Source organism: Stegodyphus dumicola, chromosome X2 (genome assembly GCF_044657685.1).
Source record: "Stegodyphus dumicola isolate Sdum_Otavi_A_Nest chromosome X2, ASM4465768v1".
NCBI classification, from domain to species: Eukaryota; Metazoa; Arthropoda; class Arachnida; order Araneae; family Eresidae; genus Stegodyphus; species Stegodyphus dumicola.
In genome coordinates this window covers 132,558,733-132,573,611 of record NC_140781.1, presented here as the reverse complement: position 1 = coordinate 132,573,611, position 14,879 = coordinate 132,558,733, and the positions used below count along the sequence as shown (strand labels likewise).

Here is a 14,879-nt window from a genome sequence, read left to right as displayed (position 1 = left end):
GTGAATTAGGATGCAATCACACCCCTCACCCGAAGGTGAAAATACAGAAAAGGCAAAGGGTTAAATTCATCAATTCTAATGAGAATGCACTAGCGAAGTACAGCACTGCGGTTTTACATAATTTCTGAGTAAGCTATTCGTACGAATTGAAATAATTCTTGCATTTAAACTTATATTCCATATTAAGATTAACCTGAAGTTAATGTAGATAATTACTGAGAAAATTAGATTTTTGTAGTTTAGTTTACGTGAGATTAGATCACTTGGGGTCATGATATGAACAGGTGAATCAGGATGTTGTACCATAAAAGCATAGTAAATTCTTAAATTATTGTCTTTTTACAAAATTTTAAACGATATTAAAATGTTTATGCCTTTAGAATAAAAAATTCTTAGAACTAACATTTGTTAACATTTTTTTTATGTGTATACTCTGTGTTGTGGCCGATAAAGTCTGCTTGGCGAGATTTGCGCTGGCGAAACGGAAAAGTGCCTTTAATTATTATTCTCATCGTTACATAAGCAATCCTTTCTTTTTGTATATGAGGTGTGACACACACAAAAAAAAAAAAAAAAAAAAAAAGAAGAAGAAGAATTGTGTAGCTTGAAAACAGTGGAGTTGGTAACAACTGTTTTGGTGATATCATGCCACACACCTTCCCTATCTGTGCTGCTGGTTTTGACTTAACTGACCACGCCAGTGGAATGTACTGCATCATTGAGTGAACATGTGCAACTGCATTTTGCCTGAAATATGTCTAATTTAAAAACAGAACAGCGAATCAACATCAAGTTTCTTGCGAAACTTAAGAAATCAGCCATGGAGGAAACATTTCAAATGTTAACCAAGGCTTATGGAGATGAAACTTTGTCTCATGGACGTGTATTTAAATGGCAAAAGCGGTTTTCAGGGGGAAGGGACACTGTGGAAGATGATGAACGTGAATGAAAGGGTTCCCAGTGGTCAGAATGTTAATCAACACTACTACATTGAAGTACTAAAAATACTTCGTGAAAATATTATAAAAAAAAAAAGGCCATAGTTGTAGAGTGATGGATGTCTGTTGCACCAGGACAATGCACCCGCTGACACGGCTCTGCAAAAACATTACTGTGATGTGGCACACTCTTTATTTACCTATTTTGGCTCTATGCGACTTTTTTTATTTTCTAAAGTTAATACTTAAAGGGAACACATTTTACCTCAGCTGAAAAGGTTCGGGCAAAAACAGAGAATTTCCTGAAGGGCCCTCTGAAAACCCTGTTTTGGAACTATTACCAGCAGTGGCAGCACCGAATGCAGGAATGCTGAAGGAAACTATGGTGAAGGTGATAATGTCATGGAGAACTGATTCTGTAAGTACAATGATTTATTGGACTTGTCTCTTTTTTTATTGCACCTTGTACAACTCTGATGTTTACAATGTCATTGATTATGCAATAAACAATTTAAATGATAAGTAATTAGTAAAAATGTAAAGTCGTACATATATATGTATGCACATATTTTTAAAAATTATTCACCTTAAATATAATAAAGGAAATTCCATTATATAATAATGAGAATATTTCTACATGGTATGCTATGGGTTAGTACAAAATATAACAAATTTGGCAAACTTTTGGGGACAAAACATTTGTTAACAAATCATCAAAAGTATAAGACTAATAATAATCTGTCTTGAAATTTTCACAATTATAAATTTAATCAGTATAAAAACATTTTTTAAATGACTTAGACGGTTGTATTATAAAAATACAGCTTTTTCATATTTCTTCAACAAAATTGGCTTCAATTTTTATCATATGCCTTATTCATATTCTACCTCAAACTACAGCCATTGTCTTATTGGAAATCCTTCAGAAGCAGAACTGGGACATCATTTCCTTGGCCAGACGGAATATTGCTTACGGTGGTACTGGCTTTTCTCGGAATCCTCTCATTTAAACCAGTGTTACAAGAATCTCATTTCTCGGAAATGTCCTGCCTAGCATTGCTAGATGTGATAACCGCTTAAAAGAGTTTATACTCTGTATTACCTTGTTTGGTAGAACATTATGTAATGTAGCATCCATTAAACTTTACATAATGTGGGTAATGTCCTCACACGCGCAGTTCAATAAATTAAACTATATTTATTATCTGTCCAATAAATGTCATGTACACTGCTCAACATTGAAAATGCAACATCAAGAAGGAGTGGTCAGAAATTTATGCAAATTTTAGAGTTGACGCACGTCACTGAGTTATGCAAATGATGTGAAATGCGCAGCTCTCCTACACACATGAAGTAAGATATAAGGGAAGGAATGTGCGGAATGAGCAATATTCGAGTCGTTATTTCTGCCAGATGAATTATCAAAGAAAGTTGGTTTTTGTCCCGGAGGATACGTGTAATAGGTGAGAATGCCAGGCCGCCATCAATGAAGGCACTTCCAGCAGATAGACGATTTTACGAGGGGTATGGTGATCGGACTGAGAAGGGCGGGTTGGTCCTTACGTCAAATCGCAGCTGATACCCACATGGATGCGAGCACGGTGCATCGGCTATGGCGAACATGTTTGGAACAAGGAAATGTGGGAAGAAGGAGGGATGCAGGTGCAGAGTGACGTCAGCACCCGTGGATCGATGCATCCGCCGAAAAGTTGTGGAGATCCAGCAAGTCACTTGTACTGCGATTCTGCAGCATGTGCAAGATACCCTGGATGTTTCCATGTCGACCAGAACCATTTCCCATCGATTGGTTGAATGTGGCCTTCACTCACGGCGTCCGTTAAGAAGACTTCCATTGACCCCACAGAAAAGACGCCAACGTTTAGAATGGTGCCGGACTGGAGCGATGTTGATGACAGAATGGCGAAACGTGTTCTCAGATGAGTCACGCTTCTGTTTATCCAGCGACAGTCGCAGCATATGTGTGTGGCATCGACGTAGAGACATCTAATCTGGCAGTAACTGTGGAATGCCCCATCACGCGACAACGTGGCATAATGGTTTGGGGCGCTATTGCTGATGATTCCAGGTCACCTCTAGTTCGTATTCAGGGCATTATGATGGCCCAACGATACTTGGATAATGTACTGTGGCCGGTGGCAATACCCTACCTTCAAGGGCTGCCTAATGCAATTTTTCAGCAGGGTAACGCCCGACCACACAGTGCTCGCATCTGCCAACATGCTCTGCAAGGTATACAGATGCTTCCCTGGCCACTGTACTCTCCTGACCTGTCACCAATGAAACGTGTGGGATGTGATTGGATGACGTTTTCAGACTCTGCCTCTGCCTCGTTCAAAAGATGAGCTGTGGCAAATGGTTGAAAGGGAATGGAGAGCCATCCCTCAGGACACCATCCACACTCTTACTGACTCTATGCCTAGACGTGTTTCTTCGTGCATCGTTGTCCGTGGTGGTCTTACGTCCTACTGAGCCAAAGCTGTTCTCGCTCTGTATTCTATCATTTTGAAAAGATCACTTATTGATGCTTGCTGTCTCTGTCCTTTTTCGAAATTTCATCACTTTCTAACCACTCATTCTTGGTGTTGCATTTTCAATGTCGAGCAGTGTCTGTCCAGTAAATGTAGTATCCATTGTTATCTCTGGTGTAACATATCTTCAGGTCTTGGAATATGTAATGTGCAGATACAAGGGCATTGTTGTGGTAATAATGTTAATTTTTGTAACACTTTGATGCAACAAAAGTTATCAAAAAGTAAATATTATATTTTCTTCCCTGAAGACCGAAGATGATATTTTGCTAAGATCTGAATTAGAAGATATTGCTGCTGCACACAAAGATAGATTTAAGCTTTGGTATACTGTTGACCGACCCACAGAAGGTAAGATTTATTGCTTTAATTTTTCTTAACTTTATGTCTTTATTTTCAAGAAAGAAAAAAGATGATGGTTTATATATTTCAGGAAATTGTTTGGAGTTTTGCTTTCTTTTCATTCTAAGTGTGTTTCTTGTTAAGCTGGTAGAAATATATTATCAGTAACAAATTCTTCTAATGGAATTGAAGATTAAATATATGACGGGGGGGGAGCTTTCTAGCTTAACCTGTTCAACATAAAACACCCAGATGTACAAACAAGTTTTTACTTTTGATCTAAAATGTAAACTGTTTGAAAGCCAAGAAAATGGTAGAACTAGAGGAAACTGCAATTGGAAATCAACAAAGAAAATAGCAGTAAAGTGTTGGAATGCTCCAGTATTTAAGCTAAGCTGTGAGAATGCAATGTGGCTATATTCACAAAGCAGCCAATTGAAAATCAAGGAAGAGGATTATGACAAGGAATATAAGAAGTAATAAATAGTTTTCCGAAGTTAAACATGGTTGAGAGTGCAGTAGATTCTGTCGTGTTTCTGAGCTCGAAAAGTAAAAGAGATTGCTGAAGTGTCTATATAATTGTTGATAAAAGTGTTGTGTTATACTAAGAAATTCATGGAGGTGATTAAAAAAATGAGAAATTTAGCTGTCTCTTGACAGGTATAACGTTTAGGCCAAGCACAATAGCCAAGAAAAGCATTTAATGCCTAGTAGATGAAGTAGTATTCTCAGTGTTTGTTCCTGAGATTTTAGTGATGTTTCATCTGCTAAATTTTGTTGTGTTTCATCTAAGGATTATTAGCATGATTATTAGTATTATGCTATTTATATAGTAAACCAGTAATTGATTTTTTTCAGTTAATGACATGCGTAACATTTTATTTGATATGTGATTGAAATTTTTAATTATTATTTTATTTTAACATTCACCCATTAGTCTGGATTTATGTTTGTTTTCTATAGAATTTAAGATATGGTTTTATGGTTGACAGACCAAAACATAATTCCAATTACCCACTTTTCTAATTTCTTTTCTCCCTGGAGTTTAGACCAAAATTTAAATAAGCTTGTATGCTATGTTACAGGATGGCTTCATGGCATTCAGATTCCTTTTGAGTGGAGAGTTATTCAGAGCTGATATTCTTATTAGATTTTGTATTCAAAATTCCAAACCCAGCCAGTTGTTTCAGCATAAAAAAACAAAATCTAACGAAATTTATCAAAGGTTTAGTATGGTGTTCGTCCTTAGAAAGCCCTTAGATTTTTTAAAATAATTAGAGGATTCTTACAGTCCTTATAAGTACTTAAAAGTCTTTAGGTTTTTTTGGAAACGATTTTTCCAAAATCGGCAAAAAGTTACTCGTCTGACATTTGTGTCTGATTTTTGAGTGTGAATTAACATTTTGGAGGAATATTTTTCGTGATGCACTGACAAATATGTATTTCATGGGTGAGTGTTTGATTTCTTTCCTCTTCATATAAATGGTAGATACTGCAGTTCTAGGCATGAGGCCCTGCCTCGATTGAAACATAAGCATATCTTTTTTTTTTTTTTTTTCCCCGAATGACGAGTTTATATAAAATATTACATTAAAAGCACTTTTTCCCTTTTTTGGGATATGAATTCTTTTATTATGTGATGCTAAATTTAACATCTTATCGTCATGCTGGCAATTGCAAGATCAGTTTGCATACAAAATGTTTTATTCGAAGATTTGCGAGTCCTCCCCCTTTTTTGATTTTTTTTTTACAAACATAACATTGATAAATATTATAAATATAATGATAATATATTAAAATTGTATTTAAGAAGTAACATTAAAATAAAACATTTTTACTTTCTCTTGCCATATTTTAAAGTGACATCACTTTCCATTTTTGATGTAGGAATATTTTGATTCTGAAATATAAACAAGATAATAAAATGCTGTAAAGCACAGCTTCCGAAACACTTCTTAGAAAAACCAAAAGGCTTTTGTAATTATTTAAAAAATTGTCATTTTCTTTTATATTTTTCTTGATAAGAGTTTTTCCATGTAATTGTATCAGCTTTTTGTTGGAAATTCACATTATTTAAAAAATTTTCATTTTCTTTTATATTTTTCTTGATAAGAGTTTTTCCATGTAATTGTATCAGCTTTCTGTTGGAAATTCACGTACACTTTTGTTTTCTGAAGTCCACCCCCACCCCCGAAAAAAGTCTCCTGTCTTTTTGATGTTACAGAGTTGGTAGGCATAATTTTTGTTCAGGATTTTAGACCTTGCACCTGAGAAGATTTAGGATTTGAAGGCAAGATTTATAGACCTACAATTTGCAGGAAAATGTGATGAAAGGAAAAGTAGCTTCTTGTTGTTAACACATAGTGGACATGTTTTATAGAAAATTTGTGATTAATTTTGCATCTTTTGGAGAATTTTTGGAAAAATGGTGAAAAACAAAACTTTTTTAAACTTTTGATCCTAGAAGTCTTTCTTTTAACATGTTTATCATACCTCTATTTTATCTTTCTGCTAGACTAGCATTGAAGCAATCAAAGAAAGCAAAAAAGATGGAAACTCAACAATTTGTTATCATCATATATGTTTCAGTACACCGTACATTCCTCCGTGCCTGCCCTAAATTCTAAAAATTTTGCCATTCCTAGATTTTTTTTACTTAATGCTTCACTAAATTTTAAAAAGATCTGCCTCGCTGGCTATGGCACCAGCCCTGACCTTATATCATTTCATATTTGTTCTGCATACTCATCCTGGGTAGCATGCATTTGTAAATTTCACAGGAAAAATACATGCAATTTACAAATGGCCCTTTGTATAAAAAACATACAAGCTTGAGTGTAAAAATATTATAAAATATGCCCAGAAAAAACAGTAGATATTTATATGTATTTTTAAGATGCAAGTATGTAAGTTGTACATAAATTTCAGGAGTTTTCATGTGAATGATTGTACGTTATTCATAGCTTTTCTATTTAAATATATGTATATTTTAATGATTTATGTATATTTATCGCATATACTTAAATCTTCCCAATTTTTTCATTCATGTATTTTATATGAAAATATAAATCCGCGCAGTTTTTTTTTTTTTACCTACCATACATGTATACTTTTTGTAGAAATTTGTGTTAATTTTACCTATTTTTTCTATGCATATAGGTATAAATTTGCTAAATATTCAGGTAAATCTACATATATATTCATGATTATACATACATTTATTTAGTATCATGTTTCTATAATAATATGCAAATAATATATGCGCATTATGAAAGTAAAAATGCCTTTTAAAAAACACACATTTTTCATATACCACCACTTTTAGTTACATAGCAGTAAAATAGAATATATATGTATCAAACATAGTTAAACTTAAAAAACACCATCCAAACTTTTTTTTTATCCATTTGCATGTTGAAATTTTCTACAGTTTATTAAATGGGATAAGCTAAAATAAGAAACCAAAATGTTGGTCTTTAAGGTAAATCAACTTTCTAAAAATGTGTGAATTTAATATTGTAAAATTTTATATTAAAGCAATTACTACAATGAAAAGTAAAAATAATTTTAGAATTTTTTTTTTTTTTTTTTTTTTTTTTTTTTTTTTTTAAATTTAGAATGTTTAGTATTATGTATTGAATGATCAAATAACACAGCAAATTTCAAAAATAAATTACTCCTATATGGTTTACCTTTCGAAAGAACACAAGCAGTAATAGGCAGCTACCTTTTTGTTTCAGATTACAACTTCAATGTTGTGCACGTTCATAACAATTTACCTGTATTTTGCTTTATAGGTACTCTACTTATGTATCAATCTCAATGAAATTTCCTTTTATTAATGGTCATTTTATTTCCATAAATTTATTTTTGGTTACTTTATTGTTTCACAGCTAAAGGTATTTTTAAAATATATTGAAACTTAAATTTTATTTTTTCTAAGTGATTTTAAGAAGTATTTTTGTTGAGCTAATGCTTTAATAGTGTAAATAATTTTGCCTATTGAAAAAATAATATATGCTAATTGATATAAAGTCTCTAAAATTTTGGTTTGATGCATCTCATGTAAATGGAAATAAACCTTTTTAAATAAATAAAAACAAATGATACATAAATTAGAAGTAGCAACTACTTTTAAAAAACGAACTCTTTATTTTATTATTCAGAGAAAAGTCAATGGAATTTAAATGCTATTCAGCAGAAATTAAAATGTATCTTGGATATGGTACTTTATTATTCTTAACTTAGATGGGAGGAGGAATTCTTTTTTCACTTTGTTATCAATAATTAAAAGTCCTAAAATGTATTTTGTATTTTTTATATAGCTTTTTCCCATTGCTTATAAAAAATACTTTTACATCTTATTTTTGTTATTGAAAATGCCTACAAAAATCAAAATGACTGATAATAATATACATTATTTTAATAATCTACTTTTACATTAAATTTCGAAATTTGACACAAGTCTTCTCAAATATATATGGAACCAATAGAGAATTGAGAACTATTAATTTTCAAAATATTAATTTGAAAAGTGCTATAATTTTTTTTTTTAATTTCAGTAATGCAAAATTAAGTGTTAAAATTAAATTCAAATGCCTAAAACGAAATTCGCATAATCAAGTTTCATAGGAGCACTAAATACTAATGTAGTAAGGGAATTTTTTAATCTTTATGCTACATTTGCCAATAAATAATACTCTGGTATAGTTTTTCCCTATCATAGCAATGTAACCAATTACTAAAAAAATAGAGTTCCGTTCTCACTGTCAGGGAAAGTAATGAGATGAAACATGTCACCTTATTTCATTTTAGAAATTGTCATCTCTATGTAATCTATTATAAATGGAAACAATTAAAAGCATGTCCCAGAATATATTTCATGTAATCCCTATTTTAACATTAAGTCCTATTCTTTTAATCTGAGCATATTTTTAGATACTTATTTAAAGATTACTAAGACAGTCTGTCTCCTAAATACACGAAAAGGGACAGCTTCATGATGGTGCCAGCAGTTTTATGCAGGTTAGCACTGTTTTAAAAAATCTGATGTGAGTATGACAACTTCCGTGTACAGGCTATAAAATTATTTTACAGTAATTTTAAGTTCGATAAGGGAGTGGGTGTATATGTGTTATACTGCCGATTACAGTTAAAAAAAAAAGGGAGATGCACAACTAGATGTTTTAGCAGTCCAAGATTCCAAATTTCAGTATTCTACGACTAATAGTTTTTGAGTTATACAAGATATATACAAATTAGCACAGTCGCATAAATTTTAATAGCACAGGTTTGTCAAAAGTTGTAAATTTGTGAAAAAGTTTAAGATCAGCTAACATTATATGCACACATCAGTAAGAAAAAAATTACATGGTCAGAGCACGAGTACAAAAACATGTCCAAACAGAGCACGAGTAAAAAAAAACATGTCCAAACAGAGCATATAGAGGTTTCAGCCTAATTCCTGAAAAATTATGAAAAAATTCTGAATATTTTGGAGGCTTCTGAGTGGTCAAGTGGCTAAACTAACAAGGCATACTCTGTCTTGGGTGTTCATCCCAGGAACTGTTTGGAGTTTTTTCAGTTTTCCCAGTATATTAAGTAAAATGAGCCAGTTGTCTTAGAAAAGTGAGATGACTATTTTATTTTATGTGCCTTGCCATAGTAAAATAATCCAATCCAGCGTAGATTTTAAGAACACATAAGTAATAAGATGTGTTCTTTTCTGTGAATTTTAAAAGGAATTAACAAAATATACAGTGGAAATACTCATTTCCTGTGGTAAAAAATGAATTTAATCTACACTCATCTTCCAAAAAAATTATGTTGATCATTTTTGAAGACCATGAATGTATTGTGGTAAACTTCCAGGAAAATGCAGAAACAGTGGCAAGTGCTGCATACTCTGCTGTATTAAATTGAAAAAAAAATTAATCTTTTATTTGTTGCAAAAAATATCTACTAAAAAGCTAAAGGGATACTCCTATATGAAAGAATCTTGACTGTATCTTTAAATGAAACTCTTAAGTTCTGTAAATTATTTCAAATGATTAGGTCTTATTTTAAAAAATAATAATAAGATAATTGATTATGAAGTTAAAAATTCTTTTGGAGAAGAGTGATTAGTAAAAGAGAAAATGAAGAGTGAATAATGTAATAAGGAGTGAGTGTTTTTGGAACTAATTTATAATTTTTGTAAGCTCCCCTTTTTTATGTATAAAGTTAATTTATATTTAAGAGAAGAAAAAAATTAAGAATCTTCAAATATATGACATACTCATGCTGAACCTTATATGTTTACTGCATATCAATCAAAACTGGTAATTAAAAGATTATTTGCATGATTTTAACACACTGGCACCCATACTGAGGGTACCTTGCCAACAGAAAGCACCAGGCTTCTTTACTCTGTGGAGTGACAGAATTTATTTGTAATAATTGTTTATGACATTTATTGATAGTTTTAATGACTAAGTATCATGCTCTTGGGGGAATGGAAAGTTTAATGATCATATGCTAGGAATGAATAAAAGTATTTTAGTTGCTTTTTATCTGTTTACTCCAGTCAAGTTTTCATTCCTCTCTGTTTAGCTAAAATTTAAATTTCATCCTATCACCCTTTTCCTCCGAGTTAAATGTATTGATTTTAAAACTGGCGTCAAAACATATTACACAATTGTAGAGGTTAAATGCGGTATGTTAACCCTGAAAGACCCCCATCGCTTCGTATTTTGCAAAACCATAGAATGCAGTGAAAATGAAAAGAGATGATTTATGGCTAATTTGTCGTATTAGAAGAGTTTAGATAAGATTGCACATGCGCAAACCACAAGGGTTTTTAATAAGATCACACAAAAGGGAAGCTCACTCACAAATACTGGAAATAGGCATGCACTTTAGATTTTCCCCTAATCGTGGAATGGAAAATCTGCTGATTTAAAAAGCCAGGTGAGAGAACAAAAGAAATTTTCCTCCTGGGTAGGAATACAAGTAGGCAGTTTTCAAAATAAGTCTTTACAGTTGGTGAAAGGGGGAAAAAAAATAAGCCAGGTTTAGATGCAAAACATTTATTTTTGGAAGGAAAATATCCACTGGTTCCACATGGCCCATAGGCCTGACAATCGAAAAAACAAAAAGGGGGCCTTTGAGGTGTGTTTGTACTTTACCTCTAATGAAGACATTTTCTTGAGCAAAATTATATATTACTACCTTATTTATTGAAAAGTTAAAAAGGGACCCATAGGGGACTCAAGGGACTGAAAAGCGAAATTCGAAGATTTCATTTTGATTTTCAGTCCCTTGAATTTTATTAATAAATTAATGAAAAATAATAAAATAGTTTAACGACTGTTCTTCCTGAACAAAATGATATAATACAATCTATATTTGCAAAAAAATTAAAAAGGGCCACTTATGGTGCCCGATTATCAAAAGTGTGTGGCGGAATGGAAAGAGTCTCTATACCATAGTGGGAAGCAGGTTCTTTTTATATATTATCTAAAGCATAAAATATAATAATTTCAAAAATATAACTTTAATTTCTCACCTGAGTCATAATGTTTCATTTACTTTTTATTTTTCAGCTGAGTTATATTTCCTTCCAACATTATACTAGTTCAGTTATTGGTTTAGTCATGCAGTGTTATATTTGCTAACTTTTTTGATAAAATAATAATATTGAATTTAAATCACTTTCAAAAGCTTTTCACTCATATTTTACATAAGTATGTTCAACTGGGTGGCATCATCAAAGTGCCTAAAAACATAAATTATATTTTAAAAATTTTTAATTTCTAGAGAAATTATAGAACTTCTTGACTTCAGATTTACATAACTATTCAAGTGCCCATTTCAATAGATACATATCAAACGTATGCAAAAACAGATTAAAAAAGCAAAAATTAACAATTGGCAGCTGCATGGAAAAAAAATGCGCTACGGGAGCAGCGGTATAAAATATATACCGGCTTTCAAAATTCAGGATTTCACTCTAGATTTTTTTAAGTTTCAATTGAGTGTTTTTAGGGTCGATAAGTTACAATTTATGCACAATTTAAATTACTTTATATACCGCCCTGGAAGGGGTTAACTGATTGTATTTCAGTAAAATTAAGTGCATTTTTGTATTTCAGTAAAATTAAGTGCATTTTATTAATTAGCTAATTTACCATGCTTTCTATGTCAGTAGTTTTTTAATAGAAAATAAGTGCTATAAGTGCTTGAATAATGTAAATCCGTAATGCAAATTGCTAACTGCCATCATCATTTGTCAGCTTCTCTAAGATGACTGCTTCCACGTAAGACCAGAATCATTGGACTCTTGGATAATCATCTTAGAGAAAGTTAACCATGTATTTTTTCATACTTATTAACCCATAATGGGTACATTTGATTGTAATATATTTTAAGTAATTAATGCTTCAGTTGAAGTTCTTTTCCTTTAATATGCATAACAGTTTCCAGTTTTCTATTTGTTATGAATTTTTTGTTAACCTCTTTTAATGTTTCAGGCTGGAAGTATAGCGTGGGATTTGTTTCTGCAGACATGATTGCTGAGCGTTTACCTCCTCCAGCTGAAGGTGTTTTTATTTTGATGTGTGGGCCACCACCTATGATAAAACTTGCCTGTTGGCCTAGCCTTGATCAGTTGGGTTATGATGAAAAATTAAGATTTGCATATTGAATATTAGAGAATAACGAGTGAAGAAAATATTGTTTTGAATCAACTATTCTGTGTATCAAATTTGGATTTAAATTTTTTATTAATTTTTGACATAAGTTTTTATTAAACATATACTTAATTGTACATCTTACTCATGTTTCTGTTATTATCTGTTTTATGTTAATAAAATACCTTGCAAAAAAGAAAAAGGTCTTGTTAATCTGAAAATAAAATTATATGAAGTTCTGTATATATAACATATTGCTGTGATTCAGATGGGAATAAACAACGTTATAATTTCTTACCTAATACTAGATAGAATTTTATTGCGTGAAATATTTAAAATTTTATTTTAGCATGCTTCATTCACATTAGTTTAATTAACCTTTTTTTCCTAAATAAAGGTGGATTAAAAATCTTCCGTTCATTGCAAATACTTAAACATGTTCTTTTGATAATAAGTCACAATGATCAGTTCTAAACGAAATAAAAATCTGATTTTCAGTTTGTAGTTGAATAACAGAACAGAAGAATACACACTATGATTACTCAAAAGTTATTTTAGTATAGTTTAAAAATATGAAAGCTGTTTATTAAAAAGCTTTATATATAGAGCAGAACAAAACAATGTAAAAGAAAATTTCAGACTACAATTTAAAATAATATCCAAAATTTAGTATTGTTTTATGTCTTAATTTTTCCAGTGCTGTTTAAATTTTCATATAACTATTATAGCAACAAAATCGGATATAAAAATTTCAAACATATATTTAGGTATGGTTTTAAATACGAAGATAATTGCACACTTTTTTAAAAGGGGAAAGACCTATAAAATGCTTACTTTATCAGATTGCACATAACTGCACTTTCCCCCCTTACAATTCTTTGAAGTTTTAGTGTCACTTTGGCTTATGCTGTGATGTTCTGAAATTGCAGATTTGCCGTTGTAATCATTTCTGCCAAAATGCTTTCTCTTTGTGTTAGTTTTCGTGACAGTATGTTTCTGAAGTTGCTTATGCCTGTGAACTTCGTTCTCTAACAAGTTGTAAACATTTAAGTTTTTAACTTGTTTAAATGAAAATAAGCTCTGGATAGCATGATAGTTCTACATTTGTAAGACACCCCATAGTAATATTGTTTTTAATCTTGCTGGCTTTCATATTCACCTTCCATTTCTCTTGTGAAATTCATTTTCAGCTATCAGTATTCACCATTTAAATAGTACTCCAGCCTTTTTAATGCATTTTGGTATAAATGTGACATAATTAATTCATAATTATTTGCATAGTCTTAGACATGCTTGTTAATTAGTATCAAAACATACCTATAATAACTGTAAGTTTAGTGTATATATTAATAGATTTCAAAATACCTTATTTCTAACTACAAGAGAAACTCACACTCACTAATTTAAAATTGAACAAAATAAAGCAACATTAGGTTGACACATATTTTGAATGAAACTAAAAAAAACTTTAATTCAAAATCTACAACAGCCTAAGGTTGCTCTTTTGCTGAATTTTAAACCTTGTTTCTTATCTTGCAGAAGCAAGGTGCATAACCATATCCTGTATTGCCTAATTAGTTTGTTAAATGAACTGGCCATTTCCATGAAGATCAGCAGACTTAAAAAATATTCACAGGTTAGCTTGCAGTGGCATCCTACAGTGAAGAGCCAAAATATTGTGACCACCTACTCAATAACGTGTTGTGCGATCTTTCACCTGCAAACCAGCTGGAACTTGCCTTAATATAGGTACCACAAGTTCTTGGAAGGTGACTGGAGACAGATTATGCCAGATGTCTAAGCAGCAGTCATGCAAAGTCGAGATATTCCGACTTGATAGTGTTTGAGCTCCGAGCTGTCACTTCATGACATCTCAAATGTGCTCGATTAAGATCTGGCGAGTTAGGCAGCTAGGACATTAATTGAAATTCATCTTTATACCACGAACCACTCACACAATTCGAGCTTTGTGACTTGAGGTGTTTTCTTGCTGAAAGATTCCATTACCATTTGAGAAGACAGATGCCAAGTAAGGGTGCAACTGATCCACATGTATGTTCAGATAGTTTACAGCTTTCATGGTTTCTTCTGCCACAACTAAGGGTCCCAGAGCCACCCATGAGAACATCCCTCAAAGCATAATACCGCCACCAGCCTGTGTATGACCTGTACAGGAGATCAACTGCTCACCTGGAAGACTATGTACCCTGACATAACCTTCGATGTGATAAATGAGAAATCATGATTCATCCGACCAGGCAACTTATCTTCCTCTTTTATGGCCTTTATGGTCTAGTTTCAATGTTCCCAGGTCCGCTGTAGGCATAGTTGAAAATGATGCTTGGCAATGGGGGCACACGAGTGGGATGTCTCCTACGCAG

The 14,879-nt window shown here is 32.1% G+C and overlaps 1 protein-coding gene across 1 annotated transcript in view; it reads left to right on the top strand.

The window, feature by feature from the left end:
• The window catches only part of LOC118195835 (NADH-cytochrome b5 reductase 3-like), a 65,630-nt gene extending 52,930 nt beyond the window's left edge, over positions 1–12,700 (top strand). The window contains exons 8-9 of the mRNA XM_035367168.2: positions 3,739–3,838; positions 12,340–12,700. Coding sequence (XP_035223059.1) covers positions 3,739–3,838; positions 12,340–12,512 — 273 coding nt within the window. The 3' untranslated portion in view covers positions 12,513–12,700. The remainder of the gene's footprint in view (positions 1–3,738; positions 3,839–12,339) is intronic.
• The last annotated feature ends 2,179 nt before the right edge of the window (positions 12,701–14,879 follow it).